The 25,368-nt window shown below is 35.9% G+C and overlaps 1 protein-coding gene across 30 annotated transcripts in view; it reads left to right on the forward strand.

Moving 5' to 3' along the window:
* RALYL (RALY RNA binding protein like) overlaps window positions 1–25,368 on the forward strand; it is a 730,553-nt gene that overhangs the window by 159,768 nt on the left and 545,417 nt on the right. For 10 of the 30 annotated variants that reach the window (XM_054656850.2, XM_063817221.1, XM_063817224.1 and 7 more), the window contains one exon: window positions 2,774–2,805. The exons of the other annotated variants lie outside the window; for them this stretch is intronic. In XM_054656850.2, coding sequence (XP_054512825.1) covers window positions 2,774–2,805 — 32 coding nt within the window. The remainder of the gene's footprint in view (window positions 1–2,773; window positions 2,806–25,368) is intronic. 30 annotated transcript variants of the gene reach the window in all.

A 25,368-nucleotide genomic window follows, 5' to 3' on the forward strand; every position in this document is an offset into this window, starting at 1 on the left:
ACATTTATCAATGCTGACATTGATACCTTTCTACATAGCTCAGCAAAGAATCATCCAAATAATACAAAATTGAAAAACTGGAAGGCTAAACAAAATAAGCCATCTTATATTTTACAGTTGAAATACTTAGATGTAAGTGAATTAAGTAATTCTACCCCTATATAAAGTGATATTTTTCCTCCTCTTAATTCTTTCTTTCAGGAAGAAGCACAGATAAACAGAAGGCTAACACAATATGATTTATTTATTTATTTATTTATTTATTTATTTTATTTCATTTTTTTAAGAAAAGGTCTCACTCTGCCACCCAGGCTGGAGTACAGTGGTGCAATCATGGCTCACTGCAACCTCAACCTCCAGGGCTGAACCATTCCTCCTGCCTCAGCCTCCCAAGTAGCTGGGACTATCAGCATGAGCCACCACACTGGGCTAATTTTTGTTGTTTTTGTAAAGATGAGGTTTAATCATGTTTCCCAGGTTGGTCTTGAACTCCTGAGCGCAAGAGTTTTTTTTTGTTTGTTTGTTTGTTTTTTTTTAACAATTGAAAACGAAACAGAAATAACTTATATAAAAGTTTAAAGATAACTGCATATGACCTATGGTGATATATGGCAATTGGTTTACTGACTATGTTTAGAAAAATCCCCAATGTGTTCAATTTCATATTAAAATGCCTAGTATTTATGGCTTATAATTATCATTTTTAGTGCAATATTGCGCAACAGGAATTTCATTTTTTATAAAGTTATTTGTCACAGTGGGAGGGGACTTTGAAATGGATTTGTTTTCTCTTTAGTTTATATTTTATAGCAATTGCAACCCATGATTTCACAGAGGAGACTATGATTAGGTATGATACAGATTAACCTATTAAGAAATACTTGTAAATCTTACAATTGATCAAGATTATTTTGTTATGCAAAAAAAAAAAGAAAATTTTATTATTATTGAAAGTGCTATCATCATACCTTTAAACTTTATAATTGTATGTATTTTTCCTTTATTCAAGGAAGATTATTTAAAGTAGTGTAACATACCTACATACTTTCAGGAGCTGGGCAGCGACATAAGTGAATAAATGAGTCTGTTGGGGAAGGTGTAGGATGATTGCATTAACCTGCTTTTAGTTTGACATAGTAACACCTACCTCATTATATTTACTTTCTTATTCTGGGGGTGTGTTTGTTTCGATTTAATTTAATTTTTTGAAATTTATTGTGACTAATTGTGGGGTACAGAGTTATGATATATGTATGCAGTGTGGAATAATTAAATCACACTAACATATCTATCATCTTAAATATTAATTATTTAATCTCTCAATTGCAACTTTCCACCCTTTGATAACATTATCCCATCCCAATTCCCATCCCCTTACCACCAATCTACCCTCTGCTACTATGAGTTCAACTTTTTTAGATTCCACATATCAGTGAGATGAGTGGTATTTGTCTTTATGTCCTTGGCTTATTTCACTCAACATAATGTCTTCCAGGTTCATTCATGTTGTTGCAAATTATAGAATTTCCTTCTTTTTTCAAGGCTGAGTAATATTACATTGAGCTTACAAACCACATTTTCTTTATCCATTCATCCACTGATGGACACAGGTTGATTTCAGATAGTGGCTTTTGTAAATAATGCTGGAGTGAACATGGGAGTAGATATCTTTTTAATTCCTCATAATATATACACCAAAGTGGGATTGCTGGATCATATGATAATTCTAGTTTCAGTTTTTCTTTCTTTCTCTTTTTTTTTTTTTTTTTAGGAACTTCCATACAGTTTCCCATAATGGCCATACTATTTTACACTCTCACCAACAGTGTGCAAGGGTTCCCTTTCTTTACATTGTTACACATCTGGGAGACAAACAGAACATGTTTATGGGGTGTAGTGGGCCTCAGAAAGTCACCAACTATAGCCTCCTCTATTATGTTACTCAGTAAGATAGATGCTCCCAGGGAGATGTTAGGTCAATGGTATCTGCCAACTTTTCATTAGAAAGTATTACCCTCCCCTCACAAAGGCAGTTTAGAAATACTTCATCATGGAAGTGAAATAAAATGCTGTCATAATTTCTCTACTATGACATATCTACCTCAGTCTCTTCCTGTTCAATCCATATACACATTACCCTTGCCCCAGGGTTATCTTTAGATACATGAGTCTTTTTATGTATTCTGTAAGTAGTTAATGGATTTAATTCAATGAAATGATATCACCTTCAAAAGAAAATCTAAACTCTTAGACTATTACTAAAGCAGCCTTTGGGAAGACCCTCCAGCATCTCCCTCTCATTTTCATTTCTCCCTGTCTACCTTCCTTCACGCCCTAATATATAGAAACACATCTCATTCACTTCCCCACTAATGTAAATTGAGCACCACAAAGAAGTCAGGCACTATGCTAGATACAAGTGTTAAATATGAGTGAACGAGAAAGACTTCATCCTACTCTTGGGGAGCTTCACAGAGGCTAGTGGGGTTGACAGATATTAATCAAATAATTATGATGCATGCTGTGGAAAAGTTTAGGTACCATGGACTGTGCATCAGTTTTCCAAGTTGCTTTTTACTGTTTTACTCATACTTGCCCTTTCCATCTGTGAAACCTTCACTCAACCCTCCAATCCTCGTTGATTTACCTCCTTGGGACAATTATTATAACTTGTATGCATTTTTCTTATTCAAAATTATCCTAATGAAATGGGTTGCTTGGTTGCTTATATGTTTTCACATGAGCAATTGCTCTATTTTCTCTTCCTTTGCAGATATAGCCCTTGGCGAGGTGCCTGGCTCCATAGTAAGTGTTCAACAAATGTTTGAATAAAATATTGCATTGTTGAATTTTAAATGTACTTAAGCAAATTGATAACCAACATCTGACCAGATTTCCCAAATTTAGATGCAATGTCAGATGCTTCTTTTAATGGTGTCAGAGATTGGCTGACAGGCTTGCCTGTCTTTAAAGCAATTTATTACCCATGTTGGTTTTTTGGTATAAATGGTTACTGTTTGTCATTGGAGTATGTTTGTATTCATGGTAGAGATTAAATACATATGTATTGCATGAATTAACAAATGGTTATGCTAGTTGTAGGAAAGATTGATAAATGAAAGTTTCTAATGCTCTTTTTTTGAGATGGAGTCTCACTGTGTCACCCAGGCTGGAGTGCAGTGGTGCTATCTTGGCCCATTGCAACCTTCGGCTCCTGGGTTCAAGTGATTCTTGTGCCTCAGCCTCCCAAGTAGATAGAAGTACAGGTGTGTGCCACCATGTCCAGCTAATTTTTGTAGTTTTAGTAGAGACAGGGTTTCGCCATGTTGGCCAGGCTGGTCTCAAACTCCTAATTTCAGGTGATCTGCCCATCTTAGCCTCCCAAAGTCTAATGTTCTTTTCAGGCCTATGAGTATTTTATGCCAGAATATTGATTTTATTGGAGAACTAAAAATTGATACAATCCATAGCTTGAAAGTAAAAATGTCAGAATACTTAAGACCATACACAAATAAGTATTCTAAAATAAGGAATTGATATTTATAAAATATTTTTAAGAAATAAGGACATTTGGCCAGGCACGGTGGTTCACACCTGTAATCTCAGCACTTTGGAAGGCTGAGGCAGGTGGATCATAAGGTCAGGAGTTCAAGACCTGCCCGGCCAATGTGGTGAAACCTCGTCCCTACTAAAAATACAAAAAAAACTTAGCCAGGCTTGGTAACAGGTGCCTGTAAACCCAGCTACCTGGGAGGCTGAGGCAGGAGAATCACTTGAACCTGGGAGGCAGAGGTTGCAGTGAGCTGAGATCGTGCCACTGCACTCCAGCCTGGGTGACAGAGCAATTTAAAAAAAAAAGAAATAAACACATTTACCATTACAGTATTTTTAGCCCCCCAATCTTGTTATTATTAATAACAATAATAAAATAATAAGCCCTTGACTTCTTTACTTTGCTGTCCTTTTCATTTATTTTGCATTTCTTCATTTTCCTTGTGCAGATTTTATACTCTGCTATCCTCAGCCACCCTATCTGTATCATTTCTATGGTATCTCTGACCTCAACTATGTTTAGATTTCTCTGTCTTCCCCTAATTACTGGCATCTTCCTTTTTTATGTGCTTCTGCTTTCTCTGATTTTGGGCATTAGATCCTTCCTAATCTGCCCTCTCTAAGGTTAATATCCTGTTCTTCTTGATTAGTTAGGATCTCTTCCCATTTAGTTTTAATCTAATATATCCTTCTTCTCGTCTCTCAAACTAGTTTTGCCCATTGCTTCACCTTGGTTCTAATCCAGGGAAGGACATAAGTCCCTAATGTCTATTTTCTGAGCAGACAAAATAAAATATGCATAAACTGTATCTGAACATTTTAGTCCTCTAATTATTTGTGCTGTTTCACTGCAACTGAAATGAAAAACTCCAGCCTCTGCACAGGATTAGCATCAGCAGCTTTGCCTCTTAGGCTCTATTAAAAGAAAATCTGTAGACAAATTAAATTCAGCAAAGCTTGCTATTTGAGTAAAGAACAGTTCATGAGTTGGGCAGCACACTGAGCCTGTAGAGGTTCAGAGAGCTCTCCCCAGTAGTAGATAGTATTTATAGACAGAAAGGGAATTGATGAAAAAAACCCAGCTTGATTGGTTAAAGTTTAGCATTTGCTTTTTTTGGGCATGGTGGGACAAGACATTTGCCTTATATGGACCTAACCTGATCAGTTGGCAGCCTGTGATGGCTGGAGTTTGGCTGCTGTGATTGGCTGAGACTTAGCTATTTGTTGGAGGAATATACTATTAAGTTAGATTACAGTTTATTTGCATACTAAGTAAGGTTGCAATTTGCTACATATATAGGCAGCTTTAAGACAAATTTAATTTAACAGCTCTATTGCCAAAATCACTTCTGAGGAAGTAACTCACTATTTGGTATCTTTGTACCAGGCTATACTGTCAAAAGGTATGGATTTTCAGAGACAGAGTTTGCTGACTGAGTAATGACTGAGCTGAAAGTTGGCTTGCATGCACTTTTTCTGTATTTTCTACTACATTGTTGCATTTCACTTACCTTGCAAGAGCTCACTGCATGTCCCACTGACATTCATTCCTCCCAGGCTATTTTGCACCCCCATTCCCATCAGCATCACTTTACAAAGTGGGTTATTTTACCCAGCCAGTTGTCCATTTAATGTACAGAAGGGTCTGTATAAAGGGTCTGATCAAATCATTGCACAATGCCCAGGCAATTACACCACCAGGAACAATTACTGCTTTATCGACTGTAAACATTTTTCTGAAGTTAAAAATAACAAGAAAACCATATTCCAGCAGTTTCTCAAAAGGTATTCAATTTAAAAATTTAATCCAATACTACAAATATTTATTTAGAACCAACTTTTACAAGTTCTGAGCCTATAATAGAAAATTGTGAGGGAAAAGGATTATGGTGTATGTATGTTCGGGTGGTGTATGTGTGTAAATTATCATAAGATGCATGGAAAGTTTTGACATTTCTGGGCCAGGGTTAGGGTTAGGTGAGTTAACCATAGGTTAACTATGATTAACTAACCTGTGATTAACTCACCTATGGTTACAGTTGCCCTCAATTGTAGGCTAAGTTATTCAGGCAACCCTGAAACAGGCTGGGTAGGGAAGAGAAGCCTAACGCCACTGGTTTAGATTTGCTGCTTAAGGCTTGGGACAGGTGTGCCTGAGATCAACCTGTGGATACTCCGAGGTCCAGGGAACAACCATTCAGAGGCAATTTTTCTTGGCTTTCCCTGGATTTACCTTCCTATTTAAGTTTTATCATATGTCCAGACCACACTTAGAACTAGAACCAACATTTAAAACCCAGTTTATTTGGCTAGGATTCCAGGTACTCTATTTAACACTTACCACCCATCCCTCTCCAGGGCTAGGTCTACAAATTAGATGATTCATTCAGAAAAATGCTATCGCACCTTTCTTATCTTTATAACAGCAACTTGTATTGTGAATTTTCATGAGTACTTCACATAGATTATACCCAGTTCTCACAGGAACATTAGGTATTACAGTTTAAGAAACCGAACAAGGGGAAGAGCTGAAATCCAAACACACATCAGTCTTTGACTAAATTTTGGTTATCATAAGTTCCTGAGAACTGCTGCTGTCCCCTCCCTACCACACTGGACATCTTTGGTTAGTAGGTCATCCTTATGCAGTTACTTGAGCTTCAAATTCTGGAGTCTGCCTTGATATTTTCTCTCCCCCCACCTACCCTTATATTCAGTCATTATCAGTCATTGGTCTTAATTGCAATCAACAGATGCAAACACTTAAGTATCAAATGTGTTCATTATAATATGCTTATTAGAACACAGAATTGACAAGAGTTCTGGGAAGCCAAGTTTGAGGCTACATCTTCAAGAGATATGCTTAGAAGCATATCACAAGGCTGGCCTTATATGAACATGAGCCTAGTAACTACCATGCAATGAGACGGAGGAATCACCCATCACCTTAATGAGGTTAGGCCTGAGCCAAGAACTTGACCTTGCATCATTTTGGTCATCATTGTCTCTGCTGCTGTCACCAAGTATATCCAGACACCACTGCACAACTCCCAATCCCCCAGCAAAAATATAAACAACTTCTTCCCATTACTCCCATTTGAATACAAGTGTCTCTTGATTTTTGCATTTGATTTCTGGAGCCTAGGTCATATGTCTGTATCACAACAGCAAAGGAATCTGCTTATTTCAAGTTGAGCTTCTGAACTGGAAAGGTAGAATTCACAGTTTGAAAATATATTCAGGTACAAAATGGCTTTTCGTAAGACACTGGGCAGCCCCATGTATGACCAATATCCACCACAGTTGGCTAGGCCTATAGCTTTATTCCCCCACATACCCTGACACTCCCAATATCTTCTGCAGTCAACCAGTTCACAGGGATCTAAAATGCACATCAGGCTCCAAATGTGAATGTTTATAACAGTTTGCTATACTGCAAAACTGCAGAAATAGTTGCTGTTGAGTGCTGTTTTTCAAGTGTTTTTGTAAAATGAAGAATTTTTTTTAATATTTGCCTATGAATTTAGTTTGCTTTATTTTTCTTGTTTTATAATGTTCATTTGAAATCTGTATTGTCCCTGGTTGAGACAGTACTACACTGGTCTGCTTGTGGGTTCCAGAATGAAATAAATAAGTCTGTAAGAAAATAAGCAACTAAGTAAATTAGTAAGTAAAAACAAGCCATGCATGTATTACCTCAGAACCAGGGCACTAGTAAACTCCACAAAGCCATGTTAATCAGAGTGCTACACCATTTACAGTGACAAGAGGCCCCTTCTCATTATTATTGGGACAATACTGCCAAATAAGCAAAACACAAATAAAACTCTCCAGTGGAAAATGGCTAAGAGTAATTAGGGGCAAGTAGTTTTATGTAGACTAAAATACTACAATTAGAAGGGAGGATTTGGAGCACTATTTGAAGGAGAGAAATCAATAGAAGAGTTGCTTTCTATGCTCCGAAGCGCTTTGCCAGCTATCTTTGTTCAGTGGTAAAATAGAGTTATTTTACAGTAGGAAATAAACCTGGGCACTAAGGATCTCTGTTGGTGAGATACCTGGGACTGCCTTGGATAAGGAGGGGGTGAGCGGATTGTGGCATGACATTGTTTTTCATAACATGTTAATAGCAAAACAAAATACCAAGAAGAATAATGATGAATAATTTATTCCTGTTTGTTCTCGGTTACTCTTCTTTAGAACTTTAAATATCAATATCGAACAGTGTTACATTAAAGTAAAATGTTTATTTATAACAGACAAAACCAGTTCTATACTAAATAATAACTTAATGTCATCTTAAATCTGATTAAGTAGTTATTTTGTTAAGAATGTTCTAAACTGATCAATAAGAGGAAAACTTTAAGTATTCTCATATATTACTTTTCTGAAACTGTCATGATATTAATATTATGTACTTATAGTTGTGGTTTGTTCCTCAAACTATTACTTAATGTGATTTATTTTAAATGTGAATTTTGCCTTTAGACATTCATTTAAAAAGATAGCCTATTCTTTATTATTTTTACTTAGAATTTACAGAATCCTGTGGTACAGAGGGACTTTCCCAGCTCCCAGGGGTGCATAAATTTCCTTTTTCTGTATTACTGGCCGGTTGATGATTGACTTGCCTCTGCATTATCCCTACAATGTGGCCAACTAGATACTCTTCAATATGGCCCATTTTATCTTTGGACAGTTCTGATAGTCTCCCATATTGTTAATTCTATTTTTTTTCTCTTGGCAGCTTCGTTTTATTTGTCCTTGTTAGGTCTCTTAAGACTACCTTGTTTTTTATTTTTATTTGTTTTGCAAGGATGGGATGCACAATCAGTGGTACAGTATGGTTGTTCCATAACTTTATTAAAAGGCATATAAAGTACTTGATGCTACAGAGTATCTAGAAATATGCATTGTGCTTATTCATTTGTTACAATAGGTATTTTGGCATTTTTAATACATTCATTACATTTGCAATTTAAGAAGCAAATGAATTAAGTTCATGATGACTGAATGGGATGGGAGTTAGAGTTTGTAAGGTGACCTGGAGAGGTTAATTTCACAGCATGCAGTAATTGTGAATTTTTAGATGGAAATATATGTGTGTAAACCTGAATCTTACCCCACATTGGAGACGAAGCTGCAGAGAAAGTTGTTCTTTTGACCTTAAAGCAAGTTAAATTTGGAGAGCTGCCCAATTAAGAAATTTTTATCCACAATGTATTTTTAATTTAATTCTTACTTTGTGGGGATATTAAAGACTTTTTTTCCCCTCCAATTTGCTATTTCAGTGCTAGTAATATAAATCCATTGCTAAATCCAGAGGAAAAGATTTCCCATGCTTTGGATTTTACCCGGTTAGTTCTCTAGTTATACTCTTAAGTAATTTAGAACCTCTGAAAAAACTGAGGTTAATAAAGAATAAGAAATTAATAATGGAAACTAATAAACAAGAGATATGGAAATTAAAAATACTCAAAAGAAACAAATCCTTGAAAATCCCAACATACAGGGTTCAAATAAAATTAGATTATTTGAAGGGCCATTTAGGATATTTGTTATGCTTTTGTAATATTCCTGAGAGTGGATACCACTTTTGTTCCTATTTTACAAATGAGGAAACTGAATGTCAGATAACTTAAATAACTTTCCCAAAGCCACACAACTAACAGGAGGTCAAGACTGAATAGTCAGACTAAATCTGGAATTAGGCCGTTTTTAGAAACTGTTAATGAAATGGAAGGGGAACTGAGATCCATCAAATGCAAAAATGAAAACTATATAATAAGTAATCTGCTGGCATTTGATGCTTATTTATTTCTCATTACAATCCTGCGGGTTAGCTATTGTTATCTTCCTTTTTCACATAATGAAACACACGTTTGGAAAGGTTAAACTATTTCCCCATGTTGGCCATGGGGAACGATAGTCAGTAGACCTAGCATTTGAACATTGAGCTCTGGACTGCAAATCTTATGTCTTTTTTTACTCTGCAAAAAATTGTAAACTCTTTTTAGTAAGAAAATACTTTATTTGAATGATCTATTTCATAGAAACCCAAGCTAGGTAAGGTGCCAATTGCCGCGACCCCTGTTGGACCACCCCTAGACGTTTCCAGGACACCTGCGGACTTGAAAGTGCCCATGCTACCATGCTGCCTAAAGTCATTCTAGTTTTTTGAAACTATAATTACAAATAATTTCCCAGATACAATCATATTAACATATACATACACAGTCCCTCCCATGTTACTGTCATTGATTCAACATATGTTTATTGAGCACCCTCTATGTCCCAGACTGTTTCGAGGTGCTGGGGAATATAAAGATCAAATTCTGGCCCTTCATAGAACTTGCATGGTTTTTACTCCCATCGTTTAGCCCACTCCAGTGAGTCATTTACTGTACTGTCTTGGTGATATCTGTAAAGTTTCCATCTCCTACTAGCTTTTAAGCCCCCATGGTACAGAAAGTGTTTTATTCATTTTTGTGTCTCCCACAGATCACCTGCCACAGCAATATTCCCAGTGCATCTCTTCTTTTACACTATTTTCAATCACAAAACTATAACATGCAGCTTCGTAAAATTCATCCCTTCACCTAAATAGATTTCAGCTGTGACAATGTTTATAATTTCCCTGTAGCTTGAAATTTTCATCAAATTTCTACTTTTAGATATGCAAATTTACAATTAATCAATGAGTCACTGAGAAAGTATGAATCATTTTTTGTTCACACCACGTGTCAAGATATGTTACAAGGTGCAAGACTTAACATTAACTGCCTTTCTAACTTATGAAAAAAACATTTTAACCACCTAAAAAGGGTGTTTTGGTGAGCATTTGTTAGAGGACTGGGAGTTGTTCCTCTGAGCAGGGTTAATAGAGCTGAGTAATTTTTTACTTATAAAGTCCTCTAAAAATATAAATATTTTTGTCTATATTTGATAGTGTCATAAATGTCTTTGTTCCTCTTTGAAAGCCATTATATAACAAAAGGATCATTTTGAGTAAGAGATTTTTGACTTTAAAGCATGTAGTTATTTGTTATTGGATATCCCAGGATATCTTTTGAAAGTCTGGAGTTGTTGTCAATGACTCACAGTGACAAAGTGCTTTTGTGTGTCTTTATTTGCATGCCTGAGGGAATCACTATTTTTAAAAAATAGATTTTTTTTTTTCACACAGCCCTTTAAAAGAAAGTGTATTGTGGCTACTGAAGAAATTCCCAGAGCAATGTTAAGAATTACAATTTGCATAATAATAATTTTTCCTTTGCCTCAACTCAGTGAAAGCCACCCTGATTAAAAACAGTTTGCTGGAAGTTTCTAGTTACTAGAAGGCACTTGAACTAAATGTATTTGGCAAATTTGTAACCCAATTCTGGGATGCAACTCTTTTTTTCCCTAAGGCCCATCTCAGCATAATTCTCCCTTAAAGTAAAATATAAAATCAACTCTAGACAGCTCTTAGGAGTTTTTACTGGATGCTTTTGGTGTGTGATGGGATTGGGATTAGACACCATACACCACAAAGTAAAACTTCTGAAGAAATTCTCTTCCAGCTTTATCTGGAGCCAGATCCTTCAAGACAACTCTCCACAGCTCGATTTCCCCGATTTCTCCTCAGTCACTTTTTGAAAATTCTAGCTGTAGCTTCAGGACTTTCTCATTCCAAGTTGGCCCCCTTCTCCTACATTCTGAATTATTCTTTTTCTATGGCATGTGATTCATTCTTATATAATTTAAGTTAACCTCTTAAGACTTCTAGTGTTTCTCTACATTAAATATCTAAGTCAATACAACGGAATCCTGGGAGCCAAGCTGAGCAAAGGAAGAGTCCTCCTTAGAAGACAGGGGTAGCTAAAAGCTTATGTCTATTTATACTTTGGGATTTTTATGTTTATTACACTGAGAGCTTAAGGTTTCAGTTTTCTTTTGGTTAATGGTTCTTTAGAAAAGCCGCACCATTAGGACCTCACAAAATAGCTCTACCTGGGTAAATGTACCACCTTCCTGCGAGAAACCCTCAGCTTTGTAATGAATCCTGCATTTTTGTCAGCATACCAAGAGTGCTTCTATCTCATGCGCATCACAAATATACAACCAGGATGTAAAATCACAGTAATAATTTACTTTGGAAATTATGACTTTTGAGAGGACAAGACTCTGTGTTTGATATGTCTACTTCATTTCCTCCATGAAGAAGACGTAAGGAGAGAGCCAAATTTTACTCTAGGAAAGTTATTTGATATATCTAGAATCATACCAAGGGGTCTTAAAAGTTCATTCTTCCGTTGTTTCTATCACTGCAAATTCAGTACTTAATCTGAGACAAGGACTCTGCCGGGAACTAGGACTATAATGATGAATATGTCACATCAGCTGCCCCATATCGCATAGTTTAGTGGCAGAAACAGTATTAAATTAAGAACTCAAACTAATTCAGAAGGAAGAACAGTGTTCAGTAAGAGTGGATAACTTGTGGCTTTCCAAATATATGGGTTAGGAAAAGCTTTTCCAAGGAAGTGGAAAGTGAGTTTGTATGTAGTTTGTATGTAGGAATGGAGACAACGTAGCTCATGCATAGATCATGGGATTGATCTCATGTACCAGCATAAGAGTTTAAAATTTTGTTTTTGAGCAAAAGGAATTTATCTTTTTCTAAGAGGACCAATATGGTCAAATTTGTATTTTAAAATGGTAAGTATGCGATATAAAGAGAATGTGGTAGAGGGTGAAGGAGATTCAGTACCATTAGGAGATGATAGCAGGAAGTGCAGATAGCATGGGATGGTCACTAGGCTTATGAGGATGGAAGTGGAAAGTGAGAAATCTAGATGGATTTCTTCATTTATGTGCAGTCAAATCAAGAGCACTTAGTATCTGATTAGAAGTTGGAGGTGAAGAGGTAGTGATAAAGGTGACTCTGAGGTTTTTGGCATTAACAGCTAGGTGAATGGTGGTATGAAATATAGAATGATATGGTTTGGATTTGTGTCCCTGCCCAAATTGCATGTTGAATTGGAGGAGGGGCCTAATGGGAGGTGATTGGATCATGGGGGTGGATTTCCCTGCCTGCTGTTCTCATGATAGTGAGTGAGTTCTTGGGAGATCTGATGGTTTAAAAGTGTGTGGCACTTCCCCCCTTCACTCTGTCTCTCTCCTGCCACCTTGTGAAGAAGGTGCTTCCTTCCCTTTCATCTTCTGCTATAACTGTAAGTTTCCTGAGGTCTCCCAGTCATGCTTCCTGTTAAGTCTGTGTAAATGTGAGTCAATTAAACCTCTTTTCTTCATAAATTACCCAGTCTTGGGTGGTTCTTTATAGCAATGTGAGAACTGACTAATACATAGGTAATAACCAGGTTTGAAGGTAGGATATTAAATTCAGTTTTGTATCAGTTGCAATTGATTTAGGCTGCATAAACTTAAAACAGTAATAGTTGTTGAAACCATACAAACTCCCCTTCTTTCACATATCAAGAAGATCAAGAGGGTAGTTCCAAGACGATACACTGGTTCAGGCCCTTTTATTCCATGCCTATTGCCTCATTGCTACATTGCTACAAAATGGCTACAACAGACATCATGTTATCATTAAAGGCAGAAGGATGGAACAGGAAAGTATTAACATGCTCTCCTCTTGTTCTTATCCCTTTTATAATAAGCAAATTTTTTACCTCCAAGACTCCAGAAGATTCATTTATAGGTCTACCCAGCCATGGCCTCTCTAAACTGCAAAGGATGTGGACTGTTTAGAAAAGGGGAAAGAGATCATCACAATTAGCTTAGAACAGTTGTTCTCAACTCTATTAGACACCAACTCTTTTGATTAGTAATCTGAAATGAAATTCACAGATGTAATTTACCTACACACATAACCTAACAAGAAAAAATGTTATGCTCTCTTTGTCATAACACAGTAAAATAAAAGAATATGTAAACATTTGGGCCAGATTCAAATTGAGGTAATTGGATTCTTGCAAATATATATATAGAATAATAGAGTAAATAGTGTTTGCAGCAATATATGGAATCACAACAAACACAGCAGCAGTGATGCAGACTGATATATTTTTGCTGTAAGGGCGTCACAAACATAATGAGTCCAGTTACTGTTGCTTTCTCTAAAATACTGGACAACTCTTGGTAACATTCCGATTAAGACAATGTATAATGTTTCCTGATTAATATTTTACTTGCAATCCTGCTGCACATTGGAAAGTGGTAGGAAATGCAGAACAATTATTTGATAATACACTTATGTCCCTTCACATTGTAGGATGACACTTCTTAGACCTCGCTAACAAATGGCAGTAATGTCCTCAATCATTGTGACAAGCAAATTTCCAGGAAAAAAAGGTATAATTTACATACTATACATCAGAATAGAAATGTAAGATCAACTGAAAGCAAAGAAAGATTGATTTCCTTGATTTTGAGTGGCATCTCATGCATTCCCACTTACTGCCTATAGCTGTTACAGACATTCATTACAAAGTTAAATTAAAGGTTACTCTGCAATAATTTCTCATTATATGCCAAGCCCTAAAAGAATCTAATGAATTCTGTCTAGGATAACACTAATTGTAAGGTTAAAGTTTCCTGGGGAAATCTTGCCTGGTACCTTAGGCACTGGGGAAATGTATGCTAGTGATTTCAAAGTGAATTAAGAAACAAGTTTTTAATCCGTCTTTTCAAGAATTTTAATGAAATACCTAGTTTGTATCTTTAGAATTCTAGAAAAGTACCTCATCATTTTAGACTGTTTCCTTTTAAATCATTGGCATCTATAGGCTACCATCCTCTTGAACTAGATAGATTTTAACCTTTTTCCTTATTCATTCTAATTTAGCTTGTCATATATATATAAATATATATATTTATATATTTATATATATTTTGATAGTGGCTATTTGCTCATTAAAAATCAAAAGTTAAAAGTAATTAATCTCGAAAAATGGTTAACTGGCTTACCTGAGAAAAAATAAATTTAGTTGGTAAAGGCTGATTTAATTAAAGTTTATATGTTTTACATTTCCTTTGCTCCATGATGGAAATAAGTATTTTTCTTTATGATGTGGTTCGCCATCTACATGAACATTTTAATAAGAGAAAGCAAAATAATTTTGAAGAATACATTAGTATTTGTAGGAGCCATTCATACTGCTTTCTGCATTTAAGGTAAATTAGAATTATTCACTAAGTCAAACAATGTCAAGTAGAAAACAGAAATAGATGTTGATGAATGAATTAAATATGATTAGGCATATTTTATTCATTTTTTTTTCATTTTGAACTTTTTAATGAAGTCATTGAAATACCAAGTCATGGTCATAAAATTTCTTAATTCCTCTTAAAAAATTAATTTAATAATAAACATTCATTTAATTAGTTTATAAAGCAAAATTGAAACACTTTGAGTATAGGACTTAATAGTGGAATTTAGAGAGTTCCCCAGAACTCTTCTTAGCTTTTAGGCTCTTAGAAGATAAAATTGTGTGTCTGTGTGTGTGCACATGCAATAAAACAATAAAATGGCCTACTAGGAATACATGAAACGACGTTGCTTATTGTTGTGATGTTTCAGATAAGGGAATATAGAGTAAGATTGATTAGTAAAAGATGAAAGAAGAGATTAGTGAATGATGGATTAGGAAATGATGAGCGTGGTTTTGAGCAGGGGCTTGAAGAAATGATGGGTATGTGAAGCCTAGAATACTGATATGAAATTACATGCTGAGAAGAATATGGAGAAAATAAGGCACTCCTGAAGTGCATATGTGAGAAGAATGGCTTAACTGCACTGGTGAAACAGTGTTAATGAGGAATTGAAAATTGCTTAGTTAGAAATAGAAATGTTGAGAGAATGAAGAGGTTGTTGATTTAATGTCTTAGATATGGATAACAAAAATGAAAGAATCTTGTAGAGATTCTTTAGGCCCTAGCATTATAAGAACTATATGTGAGGTAGTATTTGTGGTAGCTTATTGGAGAAGTGCAGAGTTGGAAGGATCCAGAACATATGTAAAATTGCTGAGTACTTTACGCATTAGGTGATAAAGAACTAGATGATTAAATTGATGGCAAATACTTAAATATAAATATATATACATAAATATAGAAATATATTTATGAACCTGGTAATGACAAATCGAAAAGTATACACACATGCACCACAAAGTATTTAACCATATTAATCCATTTTACTAAAATTGAATTAAAGAAAATATTATTTCTCCCCATTATTTCACAGTATGTAACCCTAATTTTATTTTCTTTGGGAACAGGGTGGGGGTTTGGAGGGACTTTGAACTACAGGTATTTAAATTATTCTGAGACCTTTTTTTTTTTTAAAGAACAAACAAAAATTTTCATTATTGAATGCTATTATCTTTTAGGTTTCTACTGAATTAGCATAAACCACTTTTGTTAAGTTGACCATCTATCCTTGTGAAGTGACTAGAATGAAGGGTTAATGATATACTTGCAGGGTCAAAGATAAATTTGTTGTAAGAAAGTAAGACAATATTCTGTTTATAATATATTTGTATATATAGATTTAATATTTAAACCATTAATATCCTTAGCTATCTTCAGTAATGCTTTCTTTCACTTTTAAAAAAGAAGTATTTTAGTCATGTCTAATAATCATATCTGTACATGTTCTTTGTCTAATCACTTTGAAAATACCTATTTAACTAAAATCACTGTAGAATAAAACAAAGATCAGACTTTCCTCGTTTGTATATAATAAATTAATGCTTTTAAAATCTGAATTAACTCCTGCAGTAACAAGGCATGCTCTGAGAGGAAAATGAAAAGTCCTTAATTCTAAATTTAATAATTTGCAAATATAATCTCTACTAAACAATTTTGCATGTATACCTACTAGACTTGCCCTGTGTTATTCAATAGCCACTAGCCGCACATGGCTTTTTATATTTAATGAAAATGAAATACAATTAAAAATATCATGTTTTTTTTTTTTTTTTCTTTTAACTTTTTTTCTTTTGAGACAGAATCTCACTCTGTTGCCCAGGCTGGAGTGCAGTGGTGTAATCTTGGCTCACTACAAATCTCATGCCTCAGCCTCCCAAGTAGCTAGAACTACAGGCATGCACCAGCACGCCTGGCTAATTTTTGTATTTTTAGTAAAGATGGGGTTTTGCCATGTTGCCAGGCTGGTCTTGAATTCATGGCCTTAAGTCATCCGCCCACATTGGCCTTCCAAAGTGCTGGGATTACAGGCATGAGCCACCATACCTGGCCATGCGTTCATTTCTTGCTGTGGAGCACAAAGTGTTACTTGAGTATCCTTTGAACTTTTTAGAGATTACTTTTTGCAGCTAATGCTAGAATTTTGAAACCCCAGACCTTTGTCAACCATCAAGAAATATAGTTGATGCTAAGTAAGCACTTGTGCTGGACAATAAATGTGAACATTTTGTATTAACCCAATAAATGTTGTCTTGAATCTTACAAGAGATGTATCCACTTACAAACTTCTTACTTATAAATGACACTGAAGTGTTTAAGAACTTTACTTCTAGTGAGAAAGACACTGAAAAGTTCAAGAAAGTTCTAATTATTCATTCCAATGAAAATCGAAGATTAATGAATAAGGCAATTAAGTAAGCATTCCTTCTTAAGCTTGACTACAGGTAAGAGAAGAGGAAGCAGAGGGCACAAGGATACTGTAGAAAAGGAAATTTTACTTAGATATGAAGAAATGTTTCCTGGTGTGGAAAGGAATTGCACATTGGAAGGATTTATTGAGTGAGGTTGTAGGATTTGGGGAAATCCTTAAAAATAGAATACATTTCAATCTCTCTAGGGAGGTATGTGATATGCCTGCAGGCATTGAGTGTGGGGATGAATTAGATTCATTGTCATGGTTTTCTCACACCAACAATTCTATGAATCTATAGAGGACAATAAAATTGGATAATTCTCACTGTGTTCTTCAGGGAGTCAGGTTTCCAGACTGATTTTTCTAGCAGTGAATCAGGCCCAAAATATTACCTTACATTCAACAACTTTTCAAATGCAGTAAAGAAAAAAAAAAAAAAAAGAAAAAGAAGAAATGCCAGCACTTTGCCATTTTAAGAATCAGTGTTTCTTGAGATGGATTAGTATTTCCTCTTCTTTAGTAAGAATGAAATGATTTGGGTCTGAGTGTAAGCACTACTATTGGAAAATCTTAAATTCCTATTATATAGCTGAGTTTAAGGGAAAATGAATTTAGTGTGATTTGAAAATACATATGAAATAATGAATTTTGCCTTTAATCTGAACAGTAAAATTAGTTTCACATGTGATAAGCTCTAGTCGCCATTTTGAGAATGTTCCATTAGAATTGCACAAGTTTGGTGTTTCAGCCTCCTGGAATTTGTTCCAGCACTCCAATATTCAAGCCCTTGGCTGTGCTGGAAATGAGGCAGCAGGCACTCAGGTCAGAGCTGCAGACAACCAGGGATTTGGGAAGTGGCCCAAATGCACTCACTGGAGAGGCATTGGAAGAAATTGTACAGAGAAGAAACTGGGACAACAGACCTGAGCATGCTGCTGTGGAGGATGGGGTGGCTACATCAGAGTTGCAGTGAATCTAGTCACATATTATTTACATCAAAGAAGAAATCCTAAGCCATAATTCATCTGAAAAGCCAATGGCTGAAATTTTTGTTTTTAATCTAGTGATGTAATTCTTCGCCAGGTTTAAAATGGAAAGCAGAAGCAGGTCAAGCTGAGTCATACACACAAGGCCAAATGTGGGGAAAGCAGGAATCAAAGGCTGGAGGTAGGGGAAATTCTAAATCTGCAGAGCACCATCTTTGAGAAAAAGAAAAAGAATAAAAACCTATACTGGAAGGAGAACAATCAAGAAGAGAACTGGTGGGTGAAGAAGTTGAGATAAATTGTGCAAGCCTTCACTAGAGATAATGTCCTTTTGATAGGCCGGTTGGTGTAGTGGAAGAAGCCCCTGTTTTAGAGTGAGAAGTTTATTTTCACATGCTGGCTGTGAGACTTTGAGCAAAATACTGAATCTCTGCTCCTTCATCTGTAAAATTCCCATAATAATTCTTGTTTTCCAGGTTGCTGTATTTCAAAACTGAGCAGCCACTGTACTTGATATGCAGTAGAAAATTAATAACTAGTAGCCACTGTTATTTTGTTGACTTTTCAGTGGGTAGTGGAGTGTTCTTAGCATTTATTCATTCTTCATTCATTCAGTAAACATTTATTAAATATACACAGAATACCAGAGAGTACTAGAAACAGACTACAATCAGGAGTAGTTCATTAGTTCTTAAATTGCCTTACCATGGTTAAACTATCTTTAGAATATGGATCACTAGCAGCAGAGTATCAGCATTATACTAGCAATAGAGAGGGAGGCACCAAGATTGAAGTGAATTGAAGAGAGGAATTGCATCCGAGTTGGGCAATTTTTCTTATGGGATCATAGGGGTTTCAGATATCTCAGCATCTGATGTGTCCCTCTAGAGCAGGGGTCCTCAACCTCTGGGTTGCAGACCCATATCAGTTCCTGGCCTGTTAGGAACTGGGTGGCACAGCAGGAGGCAAGCGAGCATTACCCACTGAGCTCTGCCTCGTGTGAGATCAGTGGCATTAGATTCTCACAGAAGCGTGAACCCTGTTGTGAACTGCACATGCGAGGGATCCAGGTTGCACACTCCTTATGAGAATCTAACTAATGCCTGATTAGTTAATGATCATCTGAGGTGAAACACTTTTATCCCAAAAATCATCTCCCCAACCCCTAGTCCATAGAAAAATTGTCTTTCAGGAAACCAGTCCCTGGTGTAAAAAATTTGGGGACCACTGCTCTGGAGGGATTTCTTTATCTTTGGGAACAGCACCTTGGCTAGTCCCACAGGATTTGAGAATATATTGAAGGCTTTCTTATTAAAAAAAAAATTATAATTTGAGTAGAAAAATAGAAGAACCACAATGTGTGGTTTAGACTAAGGGATTTATGATTGGGATTACACCTTATACAATTGCAGGACACAGTGGGGAAATAAGTGTCTGAAAGGGGGAGATTGAAGGATCAGAAACACACACACACACATACACACATGAATTTAAGGATCATGAAGAGGAACTTATGGAGAATTATGGAAAGCTGTCACCACACTTTTGGTGGTGGGCATGAAGGTATTGTAGGTGCTCTGGGCAGCTGGATATAAGACAAGGCAAAGACAAACTTGGACCCATGAGGACAAACTGGGACTGATGAGCACAAACAAGAAACCTTGAGAAAATACTCAAAGCCCCTACAACAAACTGGAAGCCATGTCTGTGTCTCATTTCTTCTAATCGCAGTGATGTTGGCCACCTGCAGAAAAATCTGGTCTCTTCATCAGGGATCTGCATAGGCACATGACCCAGGACTCAGAAACAGAAGGGAGATGGGGAAAAGGGGAGTTTGTATTAACTACCAGTTTGGCTGCTTTGTCACACCAATGAGGTAAACCTTCAGATGAGTGACAATGTGAGTGATGTGCAATGGGTAATGCCTTATCTCTGCCTTCCATAAACAGTGCGTATTTCTTTATGATCAACAACCTAATACCACACAGGAAAGGGAGTTCTGGAGAATTTGCCTAATTTACTTTTTAGCTTAGCTATGTTGACACTGCAAAATCACTCCCAAGAAGAGAGAAGAGATTTGATATTATGCTTATAAGGGAGCATTGGCCTTTGATCTAACTCTTTCTGCTTTGGCAATTCTCAGAGAGGTATGAGGAGGGGTTGGGAAGCGTAAAAATGGATGAATAAGGAAGGCATCCCAGGATCATGCTGGGGACATTTTCCAACTGATCACCTCTATTCTGTTGCTTCATCTCCCTGAACCCTGCAATTTTGATTACAGTTTCTTTAGAGGATGAATACACACCCCGCTGCTGCTGAAGAATCATAGCATAGCAAGTCACCAATACTGGTGTAAAAGCAGTCATTCCCTTAGGTGTATCTATGTGCAATAAAGCTGAGAACCACTGATTTATATTCTGTAGTAGCTTTTGTATGTTTGTTTTTACCAATGTATTCTTGACTCCTTAAAGACAGGCATGCCTACCTATTGTTCTACAACTCAAGTTACCTATAGTCTTGTTATGCAGTATCTCTCAGTTTGCAAACTTAGGTGTCCCCAAGGGCCAGACATAAACCACAAATGTTAGACCAAAAAAGATGGTGGGACTGAGGATTACATCTGGAGCATGCATTGCCTAACCTAATGCCATTCAAATGAGAGAAGAGAGGCATCAACCATCACTTCTGACAAAATAAGGGAGGCTGCCATTTTCATATAAATAGCTCACTTTTCTTACTAGTAATATAAGATTCACTTGGTATAATTCTATTAAGGAATCAATTATAAATTATACTGTGACCGGCAAATGGTGTTCATAAACAATGCAGATATTTATCTGCTTTGACAATAACCCTCTGATAGAAACTAAAAACATTTTAATATTTCAATGAAGTAGCAAATGACCTACTAAAAATGTTCTTTATTGAAATTTATTGGCATAAGTTGGAGGAAAGAAAAGAGGTATATTAGCTTATTCTTATTCTTAGCTTATTCTTTCACCTAAAATTATAAAATATAAAAAGTTTAATAACATGAAAAGTATGACCATGATTTAATATAAAATGTCTACTGCTATGATTGAATTACTGAAAGAGAAAATAATACTGAATTATGTGAGTAAAAGTTGTGTATATTATGATAAAACTCATGTTTCATTAACACTAAGTTATAAATCATCACATAGCATTTTTTAAAATTTTACAAACAGTACTGTTTAGGAGAGTATATTCTACACTAGTTTTTCAGTTCAAAATCTTTTCATAATTGTTCAGATTAAGCTTTTCAATTGTTGCTAATGTGTTACATCACAAAATTAGTTGAACACATTTTAAGAGAAAGGAATATATGATTTAGAAAAGTTTACCTTCAATGAGGTATAGGAGTTTAGAGATAGTTATTTTCAGCTTCAAATAAATAGTTTTGAATTTTTTTTTACTTGCTAAACATCCCTTCCATGCATTTTGTTGCATAAATATCCTATGGGAATGATAGACTCTATTAAATAGTCAACAAAGCAAGAATGACAACTGGTACATGGTTGGTTCTTTGAACTGTTTATTAAATGAGCAAATCAATGAATGAATAATAAATGAAAAATTTTCACTCTTGGACTATTTACCTGGTTTTCTTAATAGTAAATTACTAGTCAGTTATGTAAAATAAATAGGTGTTTGGGCACTCTTGGGCATACATGTATGATACATTTTATATTTTCTAGAAGGTTCCACCAGGCTTCTCTTACATATTGAAGACACAAATATTTCACTCATATATTCACCCAGTATCTTTCTCATTTCCAGCTAAACATGTTTTTCCTTTTCAAATTGTATTAATGACCTATAAGTGAGTCCTCATCTATAGGACGAACCAAATTTACAGTGTTGCAAAACTAATGTTGGCCATAAAAATCAATACATTGCCTACAATCTATAAACTATTTATAAAAGAATTGATGTTCATAATTATAACTCAATTTATATAATAAAAGGATAAAAATGAACAACTAAAAGGAAATTACTGGCAGCACTGCCACTGATATCTAGCACTACCACTGATAGTGTCTAGAAAATTGAAGCAAATGTATTTTATCAAAGCAGTGAGTTACTTACAATGGAAGAAGAATAAAGTTTTAAGGTTTGGTGAATCTATGTGCTAACTCAGTACTGATATTATATTAATCAAGGTTCTTGGATACAGACAACAGAAGGCAGTTATGGGTTTTACTCAGAAAATGAATTTTTTAGAAGGAAATGGTTAGTACATAGAATTGAAGGAAATGCTGGAAGATTGGCAGAAACCACAGAATTAGAAATGGTTAAGAACCTAAAGCATCTACTTAGCCAAATTGTGCTCTTGGAATAGTAGCTAGGAGGTCCCTGCTGCTGGTACTAGACCACACACTGACCGCATGGACACGTTGGCATTGGCTGCCACTCATAGATGCTTCACTGTAGCTTCTGTTGTAATCAGTTCTGAACTGTTCTTAATTCTTTGTATCACTTGCTCTAGATTCATAGTCCCAGATGATATCATCCAGTTGTTTAACTGGGTCACATGTTTATGCTCTGTTGTCTGGTGCCAGAGAGAGAGAGAGCAATTAACTGTAATTTTCAGATTCTGCTGTGGAAGGGAGGACCCTACCTCTAATAAAAACATGTAAGAAGATGATCTCCCAAAATTGGAAGGGAATATGTATGCATCAAAATGACTAATGAGCACTAACGCCATTAAAACGTTGTATGACCTAAGAGGGCAAATTATTCAACCTTTCTAGATATCAGTTTTTAAATGTGCAAAACAAAGATTGAGAAATGGATAAGATCTACCTCTAAAATAACTAATTTGCAGTTTAGTTAGAAAGATAATATAAGCACTCTGTAAACAACAGCTACAACTACCAAAGATCTGCAGTAGTGGGAGTGAAAATGAAATATCAGAGATGGAAAAGGATGTTTAAAAGGTGGCTGGAGGCCGAGTGCGGTGGCCACGCCTATGATCCCAGCCCTTTGGGAGGCTGAGGAGGGCAGATCATGAGGTCAGGGGATCGAGACCATCCTGGCCAACATGGTCATACCTTGTCTCTGCTAAAAATACAAAATTTAGTTGGGTGTGGTGGCTTTTGCAGGTAATCCCAGCTACTTGGGAGGCTGAGGCAAGAGAATCGCTTGAACCAAGGAGTTGAGCCAAGATCACACCACTGCACTCCAGCCTGGCGGCAGAGTGAGATTTTTGTCTCAAAAAAAAAAAAAAAAAAAAAAAAAGGGTATCCTGGGAGTTTGTCAGTCTGCATCTGTACAACATGTGCTGTTTACGCAATATACAAACACATAATAACAGCTGGATACTATTCCTGTCAAATCAGATTTTTCACAACAGTGGCAAAGGATTAAGATGATTGGAGAATAGTAGGAACTAGCCTCTATATGACCTAACATACTAATATCTTAGGTTATTTAAGACAGATGAGAGGACAAACTGTACCGTGGTGTTCGGGGAAAAAAAAACACTCCATAGAAATTCTCTTGAAAACAAAGCCACCTACATACTACATAGCAATTTTAGAGAAATATGTCTCATTTTCATTTTCTTTTTTCTTTTGTTTTCTTTCTTTCTTTTTTTTTTGAGATGGAATCTCACTCTGTCACCCAGGCTGGAGTGCAGTGGCACAATCTCCGCTCACTGCAACCTCTGCCTCCCAGGCTCAAGCGATTCTCCTGCCTCAGCCTCTCGAGTAACTGGGATACTGGGAGTACAAGCGCCTGCCATCCTGCCCAACTAATTTTTGTACTTTTTTTTTTTTTTTTTTTTTTTTAGTAGAGGCAGGGTTTCACCATGCTGGCTAGGCTGGTTTCAAACTCTTGACCTCAAGTGATCTGCCTGCCTTAGCCTCCCAAAGTGCTAGAATTAACAGGCGTGAGCCACTAGCACAGCCTCATTTTCTTATAATACCATTATATGTTGTTTGATAATTTTTCATATCTTTCAATAAGGTTTATATCTGTCAGGAAAAATCACTATTTTTTCAGATGCCTCACAAAATTCAAAGGCTAGGAAAAGCATAGACCTTTTCTATAATTTTTGAGAATATATTGACTTCTGTGAATTGTGTCACAAGACATAGCAATCTCTCCCATACTTTTCTTCCATTAAGAAATAACACTTTTATAGTATCTTTCATCCCAGACCACTTGAGTGTTATTAGAATTTCATCCTGTCCTTTTGCTTTATCTCATTATTATAGGTAAGATATCCTAGCAAATAAGTAATATTAAAAGGCCTCAAATCACAGTGGACTGGAATTTTAAAAAGCTATATCCCATTGATTTAAAGTTTAGAAAAATGATTCCAGATCTATGCTGTCACTTATTCTCTGAGCTTAAAAAAAGTCACCTTTTCCTTCCTTTTTAAATTTTCTCATGTGGTAATGAGGGAATGTCTTAAATGGTTCTAAGATCACTCTGATTTCTAAAACTATGTGATTCTATCATACCACTGTACTTCAACAAGTCTCCAACTCGTGATACATGCAGAAGTTTCATTGAGTTGATGTTTCTTGATGTATTTCACTCTTCTGCTGAGATGTAACTGAAAAATGAAATAAGTCAAATATATAAGAAACATAAAAAGTACATGTATCTATTTAGATATGTGCAAGTGCTATTCTCTCCCTCTTTCTCAAAGAGAAAGAAGTCTAGATACAGAAAGATGTGTATATTACAAACGTAGTTTAAAATTTTACATATAATTTATTTGTAGGGATACTTAGTTATGTGATAATGTACTATTATAATTTTGATGCACAAAATTATATCTAAAATGCTTAGACATATGTTTTGGAATTTATAATTAGAAAAATAATATAGTGCATATACCATGTTTTACGCAACACTCCCAGTAGCATTTGGTCAGTGTATTAGTCTGCTTTCAGGCTGCTGATAAAGATATACCTGAGACTGGCCAATTTACAAAAGAAAGAGGTTTAATGGACTCACAGTTCCACGTAGCTGGGGAGGCCTCACAATCATGGTGGAAGGTGAAAGGCACGTCTCACATGGCAGCAGACAAGATAAGAGAACTTGTGCAGGGAAATTTACTCCCCCTTATAAAGCCATCAGATCTTCTGAGACTTATTCATTATCATGAGAATAGCATGGGAAAGACCCACCACCATGATTCAGTTATCTCCCACCAGGTCCCTC

The sequence above is a fragment of the Pan troglodytes genome, chromosome 7 (genome assembly GCF_028858775.2).
Source record: "Pan troglodytes isolate AG18354 chromosome 7, NHGRI_mPanTro3-v2.0_pri, whole genome shotgun sequence".
Classification (NCBI taxonomy): domain Eukaryota; kingdom Metazoa; phylum Chordata; class Mammalia; order Primates; family Hominidae; genus Pan; species Pan troglodytes.